Source organism: Geotrypetes seraphini, chromosome 7, assembly GCF_902459505.1.
Source record: "Geotrypetes seraphini chromosome 7, aGeoSer1.1, whole genome shotgun sequence".
NCBI classification, from domain to species: Eukaryota; Metazoa; Chordata; class Amphibia; order Gymnophiona; family Dermophiidae; genus Geotrypetes; species Geotrypetes seraphini.
The window spans coordinates 27,182,688-27,201,912 of record NC_047090.1 but is presented as its reverse complement, the minus strand read 5'-3'; the positions used below and the strand labels follow the sequence as shown (position 1 = coordinate 27,201,912).

General features: G+C 43.8%; 1 protein-coding gene across 5 annotated transcripts in view; it reads left to right on the top strand.

Moving 5' to 3' along the window:
• CFAP54 (cilia and flagella associated protein 54) overlaps positions 1-19,225 on the top strand; it is a 440,387-nt gene that overhangs the window by 403,468 nt on the left and 17,694 nt on the right. For 4 of the 5 annotated variants that reach the window (XM_033951153.1, XM_033951154.1, XM_033951152.1 and 1 more), the window contains one exon: positions 12,057-12,212. In XM_033951153.1, the coding sequence (XP_033807044.1) occupies positions 12,057-12,212 (156 nt within the window). Of the gene's footprint in view, positions 1-12,056; positions 12,213-19,225 lie in introns of those variants that run through there. The other variant, XM_033951155.1, reaches the window with a different exon arrangement.

Here is a 19,225-nt window from a genome sequence, read left to right as displayed (position 1 = left end):
GACGCATGATCGGCAACGCAGGCCTCCCCCGATCGGCAACACAGGCCCCACCCCGATCGGCAACCCCCACACCACCCCCATCGATGGAAAGTAAGACAAGCAAGCAACGCAGGTAAGAAAGGCAATGAGAACTATAATTGTGCAAGCGGTGCTGCTTGCCCAAAGCTTCCCTCTGACGCAGCTTCCTGTTTCCACCTGGGTGCATGGTGGGGTGGGACGGGGCAGGGGGCCCAGTGTACTTGTGTGCCTAGGGGCCCTCGATGAATTAATCCTGCCCTGGTTATAGGGTGGATCATGGGCAGATTTTGGGCATATAGGCGCCTAAAATGTCTTATGCACTGGTATTTAGGCCAAGAGAACCACTTTAGGCGCTGCCAGATGCAATTGTATAAACAGCGCCTATGTCTCAGGTGCCATATATAGAATCAGGGCCTAAATACAGTGTAGGATAAAGTTGGGATCTATATGCAGTTGCTAAGTGATGGAGAGGAATCTTATCTTGTGCAAGTGTGTCTTCCAAGTTACGTTTATCAGAAACACAACTGGCAAGGCAGAAAGGGAGGGGGCACAGCTATTATTTACTTCTCATTCCCGCTTATCTTTGGAAATAACACCGAGACTTATCAGCAAGACTTTCTTCATTTTAAACTGCAAACTCCCACTCTTCTGGATTTCCTTCTCCTGTACTTCTGGATTTCCTTCTCCTGTACTTTCCCCCGCCAAGTACTAAGGACTCCCTTCTTTTACTACAATTACTCATCTTTGAGTTCTGTACTACGGTTGAAAACCCCGTTCTAGGAAATTTCAATATCCATTTCGACGAACCGACAAATATTCACACATTTGATCTACTTACTCTTGCAGCTGATCTTATGCTAACTCTGTTGGTTTCAGGTCCCTCTTGTGTGGCAGGCCATACACTCGACATAGTTTTTGTTCCTACGTCTCTTCTGCATTCTGTCAATCTACAGAACATCATCACTTTCTCATGGACAGATCACTCTTTGGTCTCATTTTGCATGTACTTACCATCCAGCATCATCAAATCTCCTACCAAAGACTACTACTTTAGGGAATTAAGTAAAATCAATTCTACCAAAGTTCAAGAAAATATTCATATTAAACTTGATGAATTTTCCTCCCTCTCAGTCACTAATCAGGCTGAACAGTGGGCAGATGCCATGAGTATACTAATGGAGAGGGTTGCTCTATTGCAACTCCAAACATCTTCTACTACCAAGAAGAAAACTCCATGGTTCACCCTTGATCTTGCACTTCTTCGACGTCAACTAAGATCCCTTGAAAGGCGCTGGAGATGCCATCGCACCCTGGCATTACTCAACCTTTTTAAGGACAAGGCATCATCCTACAACATAGTGCTTCAAGAAGGGAAAAGGAAATACAGTATTATGGAAAAAAGATTGCCACAGCTAATAATTCATCTACGTTTTATTCAATAGTGAAATCACTTACAACCTCAGGTAACAAAAACTAAATCAGTGCCTCTATCCCTCAAGCTCAAGACATAGCAGATTATTTCTAAAACAAAATCAATCAAGTGCGCTCCTTTCTGAATCAATCCGTTTTAACTACTCACCCAAGCTCACTTTCCTCCCTTAATGCTGATAAATTCTGCAACTATTGCCCAATTGCCAATATTCCATTCCTGGCAAAAATAATGGGAAAAGTAATTTTTAACCAACTGACACACTTAGAAAAAACAAACACTCTGCACCCTAACCAAACCAGCGTTAGGCTCACTCCACCAAACTTTCCCTATTAGGTTTTGTTACTTCTATCTGATATTCCTTGGATCAAAGAAAATCAGTTCTTCTTTTATCTCTGGATCTAACAGCAGCATAAGACACCATCGATCATTCCCTGCTTTTAAGCAGGCTCCACTCACTGGAAATTTCAGATATGGCTCTAGAGTGGTTCTAGTCATACTTTTCTGAATGTATTTATCAAGTCAATCTTCAAGACCCCTCTTCGGAACCTTACAACCAAAAGTTTGGTGTCCCTCAGGGTTCTGTACTTTCACCCTTGCTGTTTAATCTTTTCTTGGTCCCACTATTGACAATAGCACAATCCATCACTTTCACTGTATTCACATACACAGACGATATCCAGCTTCTTTATCCGATTCAAACTCAGAGCACTAGTTAGATACATGAAATTAACCAAAAACTCAAAATAATTCACAATTTGCTCACAGAAAATATGCTTTCCCTAAATATTGATATAACAAAAGCCCTCTTATTTTCAATTAGAAATAACGAATCCTTGAAAGCCCCATCTGTATTAAATCAATCCCAATTAAATTTGACACCTCCCTAAAATTTCTAGGCATCATCATTGATGACAAGCTTTCCTTCAATAGACAAATCAGTTCAGTCATCCGCAAGTGCTTCTTTAAACGCAAATTGATCCAGTCAATATCCTCACTTTTGGACACCAAATCTCTTAATATCCTTATTCATTCACTAGTAATCTCTCATTTAGACTATTGCAACTCACTTTACCAGGCATTACGCAAAAGGAGATTCGTAGGATCCAAATCATTCAGAATATGGCAGCCAAGAAATATGACCACGTTACACCCCTTCTAAAAGATGCCCACTGGCTGCCTGTAGCACACTGAATTACTTTTAAGATATTATTCCTTACATTTAAGGTACAATCGAGTCATTCGCTTGCGTTCATCGATAGACTCTTGACATCATACACCACATCTAGAGCACTTAGATCCACCCCAAAATACCTTCTTTCCACTCCCTCCATGCGCCAAATAGTTTACGACACCACCAGAAAATTTTTTTTTTCTGTTGTAGCACCAATGTTGTGGAACTTTCTTCCCATTAAGCTCAGACAAGAATGTTGTCTCTCAAAGTTTAAATCAGGCCTTAAACTTTCCTTTTCAAAGACGCCTTCGGTATTTAAATTACGACACTTTCATCTGAATCCTATTAAAAAATTTGTTCTCGTCTTTCCTTTCTTCTTCTTCTTCTTCTCTTTTCTTTTACAATCTCTTGTTAGCCACCCTCCTGGTCTGCTCCTTTCCCCTTTCATTTTATGATGCATCCTAAAACCATTTTTTCCCTTTTGTGTCCATTGCTTTCAACAAGCCTTGTTCATCTCCCCTATTTTATATTTTTTGTATATTTTTGTGAGATTTATATGGAAACCGCTTAGGCTTCAACAAGCGGTATATCAAATATAATAAAACTTGAAACTTAATAAACTGAATTGCAGATTCTTGAAATTGTGGTGAGATTTTCACAGTGCAATGTAACCTTAAAACTGGGATGCTACACTTTGTTTTTTAAGAGGCCGTTGTACCAAGCTGTGTTAGGTGCTAACACTCATCTAATACAGCAAAAAGATAAACTAGTGCGGGACTGCAGTGTCAGTAAGTCTCCTACTAAGCACAGAGGGAACACAACATAAAGCAATAATTGAATTTCATTTTCCCATAATAAGAAAATAGTTAAAGAAGGAAGGGAGGGAGGGGATATGGGAGGGAAATTTATTCTCTTTATTATAAATTATAAATATAAATATTATTAATAGATGATATTCATACATAAAAACAATGTAATAAAGGGAGGGGAAAAAGGTTTCAAAAAAATTTAAAAATAATTGATAAAATCATTACAATATATATATTGTATAACTTTATTAGAAAAATAATTACAATTATATGACATATAAAATCATAAGAAAAATAAGATAAGAAATGTTATGTATAAAATACATTATAGAAATATCAAGTGTATTGTTAAGATAATTGTATGAAAACTTATGTCACTTGTTGTTAAATGAAAAAAATCAATAAAAAACTTAAATAAAAAACAAAACAAAACATAAAGCAATACTTACCAGAAGTCAATTAAAAAGTTTACTGTTAATGCTAGAGCATCAGGAGGCAGTTTTTAAATGTGCACAGACTAACCGCGTAATAATCATTTAGGGCTCCTTTTATAAAGGTGCGCTAGCGTTTTTAGTGCACGCACCAGATTAGCACGTGCAAACTACCGCCTGCTTTAAAAGGAGGTGCTAGCGGCTAGCGCGCGTGGCAATTTATCACGCGCTATTTTGCGCGTTAAGACCCTAACGCACTTTTATAAAAGAAGCCCTTAATGTATTTTTTGAAGTGAGCATTCCTGCACTAACTAATTAGTGCATCTATATTACCACATGCTAACTCAGTGCACAGATAACACAGGAGCCCTTACCACCTACAAACTGTGTGTTTTCTGTTTTATAAAGGCAGTTTAGTTAGGATTCTGCCTGGTAATATAAATTAAGTCTGCTGACTCCCAGATCTCTTCTTTATAAAACTCCCGCTTTCATTCATAGATTATTGATACCCTACACTTCAACAAGATTACTTAGGTCAAACGACCAACGTCTATTAATAGTTCCCTCACTCAAAACATTAACACACGGCGGCAATTCATTTTTTCTGTCACAGCCCCCCAAACATGGAATTCCCTCCCTATTTATGTAAGGGAAAAACGCAATTTAGATAGATTCAAAAGCAAGTTAAAATGCTTTCTTTTAAAAGATGCATTTGACGGCTAGAAAGCTAGATTAGGAGCCTCAATTGAATCCTATTTCCCAACTTATTTGAAGCCCACTGTTCTCACCCCTCCTATTGTTTTTTTTCCCCCTTACTTGTCTTATTTACTATCAATAACTTGTATTTCTTTCCCCATTTTTTCCTTTTGTTTTATATGTTTCGTCAGGTTAGTCGTATTCATTGGTTTTGTTTTCCCCCAGAAATTTGTAATTTTATTGTTTTGTACATCGCTTAGAATTTTGAATAAGCGATTAATCAAATTTATAATAAACTTGAAACTTGTAATAGGACATTTTCATAGCTAACAAGCTTGAAGCTTTTATTTCTTTTAATGAGAGCTAGGCTTTCTTGCCTTCAGAGTAACATTTTAAAGGTTTCAATGACTCAAGCTTTCCAATTTCAATTACAATATTTTTGCATTTTGACAGCTAAACCTTTTGAGGGTGTGAGGTACTCATCAAATGTATGCCCATATGAAATTATTTCTCTTTCAAAATTGATTGATGGAAAAACAAAGAAGCCAAGTGATCTGCATGAAGCATTCATTAAAATATTATATTTTCAGTTTTGTATGCACATTCTATTTCTCTTTTAGTAGTTTTGTGAAATATATTACTTGATTTATCTTTTTTTAATCTCTTTTATGAAGAATACATTCTTGATAAACATTTGAAACATCAGTACAATATTTGCAGAAGCCCCACTTCATCCCATCCCCTCCAGGTATTATCTCTCCCCCTTCCTACTTCTGGTACTCTCTTTCTCTTTCCCCTGTCACCATCCTCTTTACCCCATCTCCACTTGCTACATTCCCTTTCCACCCCCCAGGATTCTTTTTCGCTTAGGCGTTGGAATGGGAGGAGGGGGCCACAGGGGCCATGGCCTCCCCACAAATTACCTGTCCTGTGGGGAATCCTGTGGGGAACACATCTTGGGAGGCTGGGAGCAGCACCTTGCTACCAGCCAGCATGCCTGCTGGTTGGCAGTCTCTGCCGCACCCCTTCGCTGGCTTTCACTCCTTCCGCTCGTCGCCTGTCTAGCTTTAAGTTTTTTTAGAAAAGCACTGCGGTCCCGATGTCTGCTCTCCACTGCGGCCCGCCCTAGCGGAAACAGGAAGTTGTCAGAGAGGGCAGGCTGCAGTGGAGAGTGTCTGCTGCGGCAGCAGCTCTAAAATGCAGACTGTGGTCTCCCTTCACGCTTTCCTTGTGCCGCGCTCCTCCCACTAATGATGCTACTTCCATTTTTAGTTAGGCAGAGCGCGGCACAATGAAAGCGCAAAGGGAGGTTGCAGGCTGCATTTTAGAATTGCTGTCGAGCTGACATTCCCCTGCCACAAAAACGGATGCGAATGGAGGTGAAGGAGGAGGATGTGCCGGACCAGGAAGCCCCCTGGATTTAAAAAAAAAAAAAAGGTAGAATGGGGGATGGGTTTCCAAAACCTGCTAGACTGGGGGTAGGAAGTGAAGGGGAAGAACTTATAGGTTCTTATAACTTATAGGTTACAGGAAGAGAGAGATGGTGGGCAATGTTGTGGAGGGAGAGAAAAGTAGAGTAGTTGGGCATGGGGTGCTGTGAGGGAAAGGGGAATGAGATACTTGAAGGGAAGACAGTTGGAAAGAGGCAAAGATGGTGGACCTGGGGGTGGTGTAGAGGGAGATATACATAGAATAGGAAAATAGGATAGTTAGAAAGGGAGAGATATGGTATGGGAGGGCAGTTGGGAAGAGAAAGGGACTTGGGGATAGAAGGAGGGTAAGGAGGAAGGGAAGGAGGGAGAAATGTTAGATCTGGGGTGGAAGTGAAAGATGGTATACATGGGGAAAGGAAGAATGGAGAATTATTGGACATGGTGGTGGGAGAGAAGTGAGGTAAAGAGAGATAAAAGGGAGAAATGTTGGATGTGGTGGTGGAGAGGAAACAGTGGGGCAGATGGAAATGGATACAAGAGGGAGGAATGTTGGACATGGTATAAAGCAGACATGTCAAACTATAGCCCGCGGGCCAAATCTGGCCCGTGGTGCATTAAAAGTTGGTCTACCAGACATTTACCTTTTTTACTTTAATCTGGCTTCCCGGCACGAACCGCTGCTGCTGCTCTTCACGAGTGTCTGCCTTCGCCTGGTCTCCTCTTCCTCTTCAAAGCAGCTTGCTGAGGATCGCCGGCCACTGTCAACCTTGATAGCAAGTTCTCTCTGATGCAATCCTGTACGTCATATGAGGGGCGGAGCAGCGGCAGAGGGAACGTGCTACCGAAGTCAATGGTGGTCTGTGAGGTTCGCTACAGCCGGCCTGCGAACCTCAGCAGGCTGCTTTGAAGAGGAGACCAGGAAGCTGGGATGGAGGGAGAGTAGGAACGGTGGGCCAAATCTGAAGGTGAGACTGGGAAGAAGAAGAGGGGAAACATGCAGGCCTTCAGGACTTGGGTGGGCCCTGGTGTAGAAGTACACTATGGACATGGGAAGAAGGCACTGGGGGAACTAGGGACACAGGACAGGCACTGGGGGCACTATGGACATGGGAAGGAGGCATTGGGAGCACTAGGGACATGGGAAGGAGGCACTGGGGGCACTAAGGACACTGGACAGGCACTGGGGGCACTATGGACATGGGAAGGAGGCGCTGGGGGCACATTGCCTGAGCAGTGGTCCCTGACTAGCTCTATAACCTATCTCCACTCCTATCCCTATACTTGCCTCTTCTCCTATCCCTATAGCCTACCTCTACACCTATCTATACCCCTCAATCCCTTTGTCTTCTAGGAACCTATCCAAACCTTCTTTGAAGCCCTGTAACGTGCTCCTGTCTACCCCAGCCTCTGGAAGCGCATTCCATGTATCCACCACCCTCTGGGTGAAAAAGAACTTCCTGGCGTTTGTTCTAAACCGTTCCCCTTTCAATTTCTCTGAGTGCCCCCTTGTACTTGTGGTTCTCCATAATTTGAAAAATCTGTCCCTGTCTACTTTTTCTATGCCCTTCAGGATCTTGAAGGTTTCTATCATGTCTCCTCTAAGTCTCCGCTTCTCCAGGGAGAAAAGCCCTAGCTGTTTCAATCTGTCAGTATATGAGAGATTTTCCATACCCTTTATCAGCTTAGTTGCTCTTCTCTGGACTCCCTCAAGTACAGCCATATCCTTCATGAGGTACGGCGACCAGTTGCAATTGTGTAAAATCAAGCAGTTTATCATTTGAAATAACATCATTTAAAGTCCGTATTCCTGCAATGATCCAATGCTTCCAGATGATCTTAAAACCGCCAATTTGAATCTTGGGGTTTAGCCATATGGTTTGATTTGTTGATTTACTAATAGGAATAGCAGTTAAGAAGTTAACAAATCGTAAGGTTTTCCAAGTGTCCATCAAAATTCTATTTTCCTTATATAATCTGGGCATCTTGATACTAAGAACATGAGAAAGATGTAACGGAAACATAAGTCGCCATTCCAAATATAGCCAATCTGGAGTATATTAATGAGATCAGGGAGGACCCAATACATACCTTGACGTAAAATATAGGCTTGATGGTACCTATAAAAATTGGGAAAATTTACCCCACCCTCCTTAATTGGTTTTTGTAAAGATACTAGAGCAATTCTGGGAGTTTTACCAAGCCAAATAAATTTAGTAAGAATAGAATTCAATTTTTTATAAAAAGACCCCTGAAAAAACACTGGAATCATTCCCATTTGATAACAAACCACAGGTAATATCATCATTTTAACAGTTTGAACTCTCCCCCACCAAGATAAATGTAAAGGATTCCATTGTTCACACAATTCTGTTACCTTCTTCAATAAAAGTTTTTCATTCTCTTTTACAGTGTCATCTATCGTGTTTTTAATCCAGATTCCTACATATTTTAACCCATCTTCCTTCCATACAAAAGAGAATGTATCAAACATGCTTTTTATACAATGTACATTGAGAGGAAGAATTTCAGACTTATTCCAATTTATTTTATATCCTGAGAATTTTCCAAAACTTTCTATCAAATTTAAAAGGGAAGGAATGGTAATGGTAGGATTTCTCAAATAAAGTAAAATATCATCTGCATATGCAGAGAGTTTATATTCCCAATCTTTACGAGGAATATCCTGTATCTCCTTTGTCTGTTGAATCGCTAACAATAAGGGTTCTAAAACAATATCAAAAAGCAAAGGAGACAATGGACATCCCTGTCTAACTCCCCTATGCAAAGTGAAACGTTCTGTTAAATTATTATTAATATATAATCTTGCCATAGGAGAGCTATACAAAGTTTGAATCATTTGAATAAATCCAGAACCTATACCAAACCAATCCAACGCCTGATACATGAATGTCCATTCCACTCTATCAAAAGCTTTTTCCGCATCTAAAGATACAGTGAAAGCCGGTTCATTCAAGTTTTTTGTTAAATTTAATGTGTGAAAAGCCAATCTTGTATTACTAGACGAATGATTGTTCGCAACGAATCCAGTTTGGTGTACATCAATAATAAAAGGGAGAGCCTTAGCTAACCTCAATGCCAGTGTTTTAGCTAATAATTTTCCATCCACATTAATTAAAGATATAGGCCTGTAATTTGAAACCAAAGTGGGATCTTTATTTGGCTTTGGCAAAACAATAGTCAAAGATTCTGCCATAGTACCTGTAATACAACCATTATTTAGTTGAAATTGATATAAATTTAGTAAATGGGGTAATAAAGAAATTTGGAAAGATTTATAAAATTCCACAGTAAAACCATCCCCACCTGGGGCGGATCCAACTCTAAGAGATTTCAATGCTGTTTCTAATTCTTTTAGTGATATAATAATAATAATAATAATTTATTTTGTATACCGCCATACCCAGGGAGTTCTAGGCGGTTCACAACAAATAGATGATTTTAAGGCCAAATGGGATCGGCACATAGGATCTCTTCACAGGGCAAAGGTAGGGGAGGGACATTAAGGTGGGCAGACTAGATGGGCCGTGGGCCCTTATCTGCCGTCTATTTCTATGTTTCTATGTTACATACAGTGCAGTTGAAAAAGAAGAACATAACAAGTCAATCGAAGGGTCAAACTAGTTTACATTGAAAATTTAAGTAAGGAAGGACTAATACAGAGCATATACGGTATTTACCGTAAAAGAGTACAATTGAATTTGTGAGAAGGGGGAGCAAAGCATATTGTATGAGAGGAGGGGGCAGGGATCATTGGGAGGGGGGAGGAGGGGGAAAAAGTAAAGAAAGGTGGGCCGTGTTGAGGGGAAGGGGAGAGAAGGATTTGGTCTGATGCAGAGAAGAGAGTTCGATCTGTTTTCTAATGAGGAGAGGGGGAGCGTTAAGGCGGAAAAGGGGAGCATTAAGGATTTGGTCCATTGAAAAGTAGAGTTTTGAGCTTTTTTCTAAAGTGGAGGTATGAAGAGGCGTCAAGTATAATTTGGGCGAGCCATGAGTTTAGTTTGGCCGCTTGAAAAGAGAAGGTTCGTTCAAGGAATCTTTTAAGATGACATGCTTTCAGTGAGGGGAAAGCGAACATAGTTATTCTGCGGGAGCTCTTATTATTATAGTTCAGGTTGAAGTGGGGGTAAAGATAGTCAGGTGACATACCCAATACGGTTTTGTAGCAGATGCAAGAGAACTTAAATAGGACCATGGATTCGAATGGCAGCCAGTGCAACTTGTGGTAGAAGGGGGATATGTGTTCCCATTTCTTCAGGCCGAAGATAAGGCGGATGGCGGTGTTTTGGACCAATCTCAGCTTCTTGGTGACTTTCTTGAAGGCGCCTAGATAAATGATGTTACAGTAGTCCAGGACGCTAAGAATAGAAGCTTGGACCAGCAGACTAAAGAAGGATTCGTTAAAGTATTTTTTAATGGTGCGGAGTTTCCAGAGTATCGAGATACATTTTTTAAACACTAGGTCAGTATGTTTCTCTAGTGAGAGATGTTTGTCTAAGGTGACTCCTAGAATTTTTAATAAATTATTATTATTATTATTATTAATAATTGTTGCAAATTTGTTTATTTGTTAACCATTTAAAGCTCTATTATATAGGAAAGATGTGGCATACAAAAACAAATGCTTAGATTAGATCTAACAGCAACACAATGAAATTGCTTTCGGGGTTCTGCTGCATGGGGGGTGGGAGGGAGGGATAGAAAGATGCTGCGCAAGGGAATGGGTGAGAGATGATCGCTGTACACAAAAATAAAAAAATAAGCCATCCTCCGAAAATCAGCCCCAGTGCGTTTTTTGGACCCAAAATTAATATGACAGTGTCTTATTTTCGGGGAAACACGGTAATAACAGGATTCCAAACAAAATGAAATGTTTTTTCCTGTACATTCCTAGTACATTCTGTAACATAGCATTTTGTGACACATTCTTAACTGTAAATAGCTGTCATCTGCATGGTTTACCCTGTAAGCTGTGGCTGTGCGGTGCCATTTATCCTCACTGTTTTAAAGGTGGTTTTATAACAGGACTCCTAAACAAATTTCAGAAAGACACTTATTATGGACCAGATTCAGTAAATGGAACCCAAGGTTAGGCATTGTTATGATTTGCACTCATTTGCACCTCACAGTGCTGCTGCTATAGAATTCACGTGGAGCGTGGACTTCTGTGCTTAAATTTGATGCAAGCATCTACGCCAGTCACAAGCTGGTATAAATGGCTGCACCCAGGTCTTAGTTGTTGCATGTGGAAAAAATGTATTCTATAACACTGTGCCTGCCATCTTACAATCAATATCTCTTCAAAAACATATAAATGGACACTGAGGCAACCATACAAATTTACACCAATGTGTGCATAGGGATATTGTACAAGTATGCACAAACATCACAACTCTCCCCAAGCTTCATCCTAGGAATGCTTACTCACAGCATGCCTATCAGTACAAATAGTATAGGTGTGCACAGGGCAGGATTAATTCATCGAGGGCCCCTAGGCACACAAGTACACTGGGCCCCCTGCCCCCCCCCCCCCCCACCATGCGCCTAGGCAGAAACAGGAAGCTGTGTCAGAGGGAAGCTTTGGGCAAGCAGCACCGCTTGCAAAATTACAGTTCCCGTTGCCTTTCTTACCCGCGTTGCTTGCTTGTCTTACTTTCCGTTGATGGGGGGAGGGCACGTTGCCGATTGGGATGGGGCCCGCGTTGCCGATCGATGCTGGAGGGGCCCATCGCCGTTTGGAAAAAACAATGTTGATGCCCTCCTTCATTAGGCCCCCTGACCATTTCGGGCCCTAGGCACGTGCCTACTTGGCCTATTGGTTAATCCTGCCCTGGGTGTGCACACTTTTATACATGTGTACAGGAGTTTAGAAAAGCCCTTTTCTTTACATAAAAGAAGCTTCTTTACATGTGGAAAACCTTTTTTAAAATGACCTTTAATTTAGAACTTTGGCCACTGTTCATTGTTCCTGTCCTTTTGCTGATTTTCAGACCCTATATGTAAATGGTATTATGAATTCTAAGCAAGTTGACCCTGTTCTTTTTAAAGTTAAATCTAGAAAGTAATGAACCTGAAGGAACGATGTCAAAAGAGAATGAGACGAGATCAGCCAAAGATAACATGGCAACCAATTCTCCAGCGAAAGAACTCTGTATTCAGTTGTACCTTCCATCGTTAGAGAGACCACCCAGAGAGGAGCTAATGGTAAGATTCAACAATATTGGTTATATTCAGAAAAAAATAAATCTAACTACGTGCTATTTATGCTTTAATGTTTTCTCTGAGGCAGCACTCACCAAATCTTTCATACAGCTACAGAAAGTGTGTGACCCTCAGTTAGTACAGGAAAATGATGTCCTATGGAGCACGCACCTAGATTGCAACCCTAAACACAGGCTTCAAGACCCAGTTGAATTTATGACCCAGAGTTTAGGGAGTTCTGTTCTCAGGTGTGCAGCAGATCACCAACACTTTTTTGCCTGTGTTGTGCACCGGATACTGGCCATACACAGTTCAGTTCATCAAAGAGCTGGAGTATGGCTGCTGGAGAAGAAGGTGCCAGTAAGTCTCCTGCTAAGCACAGAGGGAACACAACACATAGCAATACTTACCAGAAGTTAATTAAAAAGTTTACTGTTTGATACTAATTTTACAATGCTTTTAGATGCTGTTCTCAGATTCCTCCTACCTTAGCAAGTTATGTCATAAATCATTTGTCAATATGACAATGTGAATAAGCCAGTCCAAAGATTAAAGTGTTTTGAAAAGATGTTGACATCACTCGCGGTGCCAGTACAGACAGAGCCAGTTCAGATACAATTACAGCACCCAACCAAACTTACCTGCTATAGGGTACTAATCTCTGAAAATTAGTTCATGCAAATACATCTACAGTACAACACCCACCCAATCTATCTTCTACAGTGAGCTAACCAAAATGAATTAGTATCTCATAGTAGTTCTCTGCCTACTGATCGGCACCAGATGAACCAAAGCCTACTTCATTCCTCCCAACAGTAGATCAGATAATCCCTCAGAGTCACTCTATGATAAAATTCACCGACCAGACGCAGTGGGTAATCCCAATGCTGGTTGGACCCCCCAGACACCGAAAACCATACTACAATCACATCACTAACCCAACCTGGACAACCTAATAAGAATCCCAACTAGAGAATGACACAGTGGTTGTTACCCATGGCTAGCCACAGGTAACCTGCTGAAACGGTGACAAAAAAAAAGGTCACTGCGAGTACGGAGACAAGGCCATTCACCGCACCGTGGAGTGGTGAATGGTCTTGTCTCCACAGTTAAAGGAGTGAGCACGCATGGTGAATGAGCGCACGGTCTGGCAGCCCCCTCTCTCCTGCCGGCTGTCCAGCCGTGCATCTCCCTCCCTCCCTTTCCCTTACCTTCATGGCGATTTCAATAAGGCTATGCATTGTATTGCAGCCGTAGCCTTGAAGTCACGTCGCATGTGGCTGCTGGAAAAGTCTCCTCTGACGCAACTTCCTGTTTCCGGTTGCATCGGAGGAGACTTTTCCAGCAGCCAACATGATGCGACTTCAAGGATCAAGTGGCAATACAACGCATAGTCTTATAGAAATCACCACGAAGGGAAGGAGGGAGATGCATGGCCGGCCAGCAGGAGGGAGCTGCTGGACCATTCAAAGGGTGCTGGGGGGGATGGAGAGAAGATGCTGAAGCAGCCTGAAGGGAACTGGGAAAGAAAGAGAGGAGAAGACGCTGGGAAATAGGGAAGAGACAGTGGGGATAAGACACTGGGAAATGGGGAAGAGAGGGTAGGGAGAAGATGCTGGGAAATGGGGAAGAGTGAATGGGGAGAAGATGCTGGGAAATGGGGAAGAGAGAGTGGGGAGAAGACGCTGGGAAATGGGGAAGAGCGAGTGGGGAGAAGACGCTGGGAAATGGGGAAGAGAGAGTGGGGAGAAGAGGCTGGGAAATGGGGAAGAGAGAGTGGGGAGAAGAGGCTGGGAAATGGGGAAGAGAGAGTGGGGAGAAGATGCTGGGAAAGAGGCTAGATTAAGAATATTTGAATTGCTATCCCCTTTGACTCTTCCCTGCCTTTTCTCCTTACCTTCCCACCTCCCTTCCCTTATCCCATCCACTTTGGTTAACTCTTTTTACTTAAAGAACAATCTTCTCTCTAGGTTTGCGGGAACAGGGCAGTGACAGGGACCGAGCTTGCGGGGACGGGCAGGGACCAAGCCCATGGGAACGGGATGGTGATGGGGCGAGCTCGCAGGGATGGGGCGTAGACGGGGACAAATTTTTTCCCCTTGCATTCTTTAATCCCAGCCACTTACACTAATGAAGTCGTACTCACCTCAAACCCATGTGGATATGTTAATGCAAGATCAGTGGTCACAAGACTGAAATCATAAAAAATCTGCTCAATGAACTACAGTTTGGCTTCTGGCCGGAGAGTAGCGGGAGGAAAGTGGAGAGTCAGCGAGGAGGAGGCAGGCTTCTGGCCGTGAGAGTCGCGTGCACGAGGCACGCCGGAGAGTAGCGGGAGGAGAGCGGAGAGGCAGCGAGAAAGAGGCAGGCAGCTCGTGGCAGCTTGGGGTTGCGGAGAGAGGGAGCTCCGCCCACCTCCACCGCGTCAGAGGCACAGTCAGCGCCCGGGCTCCTCCTTAAAAGGAGGCGTGCTAACGGCAAGCAGCCGTTTGGCGCGCGGCAAAGGTGAGCGGCAAAGGCACTCGCCTTAGTGAGAGCGCCTTTGCGAAGGAGCCTTGAGAAGGAGCCCAGGCAACCCAGCAGCAATATCTAATATCTAACTTCTGTAAAATAAACCACAGGTACTTTCTTCTCTACTCTTCTCTCTCTACTCTACTCTTTCAGCTAGCTGCGCACAGGGCACCACTCATACACACCGTGGGACATAGGAACGAGAAAAGAGTAATGGAGGCTTTAGGAACCCAGCAGAGCTACCCAGTATACTTCACTGGGTGTCATATGTATGACTACCTCCCCTCCGGGAGGCAGGCGTACATATGCGGTCGATGCCAGGAACTGGATAGCCTGAAGAAGGAGGTCGGGAGACTGCAGGTTAGAGTCCAGGAGCTGGAGGGACTCTGCACCATAGAGGAGCAGTGCTGGGCAACTGAAGACACCACCAGGGAGAGCCACATTACGGAACAAGTTAGAGAGCTCGAGAAGTTCATCGAGGAGGCCTGCAGGATGGTGGAGGCACAGGACCATCAGCACACCAGAAGAGAACCAACAGTTGGACGACAGAATCCACCAGACGCCATGGGAGTAGGACCTTGCGGAGGACCTGGTCAGGCAGACGAGGTGGAGACCCAACAGAGCCCAGAGGAAGGACTAGTGGACTGCACAAATGACACAGACCTGAGACCAGAGAGACTGTTGAGGAAGGGGAGATCAGCTATCATAGTTGGAGACTCAATCCTGAGAGGAGTGGACAGTCACATAGCCGGAGGGAGAGAGGACCAATTAGTGACATGTCTCCCGGGGGCAAGAACGAAGGACGTCATCGACAGTATTGAGAGGATCCTGGAGGGAGCCGAGACGGAGGAGACAACAGTAGTAATCTACATTGGAACCAACGACGTCAGCAGGAGAAACTACAACAAGGCTACACTAACTGACCAGTTCAGGATCCTGGGGAGGAAACTGAAACTGAGGACAAGGAAGATAGCCTTCTCAGAGATCCTGCCAGTACCGAGAGCGGACACAAGGAGGCAGAGCGAACTACAAGCAATAAACGGTTGGCTGAGGAGATGGTGCGAAGAGGAGGGTTTCCACTTTGTTAGGAACTGGACAACTTTCTTGGGGAAGAACAAGCTCTACAGGAGAGACGGACTGCACCTGAGCACGGCTGGGACGAGGATGCTGGCACGAAACGTCCAGAGCGTCATAGACGGCTTTAAACTGAGGAGAAGGGGAAAGCCGATAGTCGATCTAACCTCGACACGTCGGACAATAGTATCAAATAAGGATACTGAGCAAGGACATTGTAATGGAGGGCTCGGGACTGAGTGGGAATTTTTTGAAAAAGGACCTAAGGACGCAATGCAGGGGCCCAGGGCACAAATGAAACTAGCAAGCGGGATCAACAGAGAACAACAGGAGCCAGAGGGGCAACCAAAAGCGGGGAAACAGGCTGAGGACGACATAGACACACCGCAGGAGGAGGATGACCGAGACGAGGCTCGGGGACTGGCAACCCATGAAGGGGTCGGCAGGAGTGCCAAACCACGAGGAAAACCAACAGGGAGGGCAAACAACCGGAACTTACATTGCCTATACACTAATGCTAGGAGCCTAAGGGCCAAAATGGGAGAGCTGGAAGTCATAGCCAGCAAGAAGGACCTAGACATAATTGGAGTCACAGAAATGTGGTGGACTGATGACAATAAATGGGACGTGGCCATACCAGGGTACAAACTATACAGGAGAGACAAGACACATAAAAAGGGTGGAGGAATAGCGCTATACATAAAAGACTCCATACCCTCAACCAGGATGGAAACAACAGTAAGGGCGGATGGCTTGGAATCACTATGGGTTAAGCTACCGAGAGGAACTGGAGCAGACATAAAATTGGGTCTGTACTACCGCCCACCTGGACAACCGGAAGAAATCGACCAGGACCTGGAAGCTGAACTGAGGCAGGTATGCAAAAGCGGAAGTGTAGTGGTGATGGGGGACTTCAACTACCCTGGGATAGTTGAATATTGGGTACTCAAACTGCACGAGGGAGACCAAATTCCTTGAGATCACGAGGGACTGTTTCATGGAGCAGCTGGTCGCGGAACCAACGCGGGGAGATACCACTCTTGACCTAATCTTCAACAGACTAGGGGGACCCGCAAAGGAGGTGGCGGTATTAGCCCCACTAGGAAACAGCGATCACAACACAATGCAGTGCAGGCTAGAAATTGGATCATCAAAGGTGAAAAGAACCACAACGACGGCACTCAACTTCAAAAAAGGGAATTATGATGCCATGAGGAAAATGGTGGGAAAGAAACTCAACAGCAACAGTGTGGATAACAAATGCAGTGAAAAAGGCAATAAGTGACAAAAAAGCATCGTTCAAAAAATGGAAAAAGGACCAAACAAAGGACAACCAAAAGGAGCACAAAGAACACCCAAGGGAGTGTCACCGAGTGGTTAGGAAAGCAAAAAGAGAATATGAAGAGAGACTGGCAGGGGAAGCAACAAACTTCAAATCATTCTTCAGGTACATTGAGGGGAAGCAACCGGCAAGAGAGGAAGTGAGACCCTTGGATGATGGAGACAGAAAGGGAGTGGTAAAAGAAGAAAAAGAGATAGCTGACAAGTTAAATGAGTTCTTCACGTCAGTCTTCACGAGGGAAGACGCAACCAACATTCTGGAACCTGAGGAGATCGTAAATGGAGACCAAGATGATAAGCTGGTCCAATTAGAGGTAAGCCAACAGGATGTCCTCAGGCAAATAGACAGGCTAAAGAACGACAAATCGCCAGGTCCGGACGGCATTCACCCAAGGGTACTCAAGGAACGAAATAGCAGAGCCACTTCGACAAATATGCAACCTATCCTTAAAAACTGGAGAGATCCCGGAGGACTGGAAAATAGCAAATGTCACGCCCATCTTCAAGAAGGATTCAAGGGGTGACCCAGGAAACTACAGGCCGGTGAGCTTGACCTTGGTCCCGGGAAAGATGATGAAAGCGCTGATTAAGGACAGCATCTGTGAACACATCGAAAATAATGGACAGCTAAAGTCAAGTCAACATGGCTTCTGCAAGGGTAGGTCATGCCTCACAAACTTATTGTACTTCTTTCAGGGGGTAAACAGCCAGGTGGATAAAGGAGAATCTATAGACATCATTTACCTTGACTTCCAAAAAGCCTTCGACAAGGTACCACACGAAAGACTGCTTAAAAAGCTATGGAACCACGGGTGCAAGGGGAGGTCCACTGATGGATCAATAACTGGCTGGCGGACAGGAAACAGAGGGTTGGAGTAAAGGGCCATTACTCAAACTGGAAATGGGTCACGAGCGGAGTTCCGCAGGGGTCGGTGTTGGGACCGCTCCTGTTCAATATCTACATTAACGACCTAGAGGCGGGAACAAAATGTGAGGTCATTAAATTTGCGGATGACACCAAACTATGCAGCAGGGTTAAAACCACGGAAAACTGCGAGGATCTCCAAAAGGACGATACTGGAAGAGTGGGCCAAAAAGTGGCAAATGAGCTTCAACAAAGGGAAATGCAAGGTCATGCATGTGGGGAAAAAGAACCTGATGTTCACTTACAAAATGGGGGGATCACTACTAGGGATAAGTAACCTTGAAAGAGACCTGGGAGTGATGGTAGACACAACACTGAAGACGTCAGCACAGTGCGCCACAGCCTCAAGGAAAGCAAACAGAATGTTGGGTATCATTAAGAAGGGTATCACGACCAGGACGAAGGAAGTCATCCTGCCACTGTATCGTGCAATGGTGCTCCCGCATCTGGAATACTGTGTCCAGTACTAGTCGCCGTACCTCAAGAAGGACATGGCAGTACTTGAGGGAGTCCAGAGAAGAGCAACTAAGCTGATAAAGGGTATGGAAAATCTCTCATATACTGACAGATTGAAACAATAAGGGCTGTTCTCCCTCGAGAAGCAGAGACTTAGAGGAGACATGATAGAAACCTTCAAGATCCTGAAGGGCATAGAAAAAGTAGACAGGGACAGATTTTTCAAATTATGGGGAACCACAAGTACAAGGGGGCACTCGGAGAAATTGAAAGGGGACAGGTTTAGAACAAACGCTAGGAAGTTTTTTTCCACCCAGAGGGTGGTGGATACATGGAACGCGCTTCCAGAAGCTGTGGTAGGCAGGAGCACGTTACAGGGCTTCAAAGAAGGTTTGGATAGGTTCCTACAGGACAAAGGGATTGAGGGGTATAGATAGGTATAGAGGTAGGTTATAGGGATAGGAGTAGAGGTAGGTTATAGAAATAGTCAGGGACCACTGCTCAGGCAATGGGCCTGATGGGCCGCCGCGGGAGCGGACCGATGGGCGAGATGGACCTCTGGTCTGCCTCAGCGGAGGCAACTTCTTATGTTCTTAAAACATGGATACCAATGCATGATGACCCCAGATTACAACTACTCTGCCCAGTAGATTACAAAATCACCCACCTATTGAGAACTAGTCACAATGGTAGCCATCTGGTGATACTG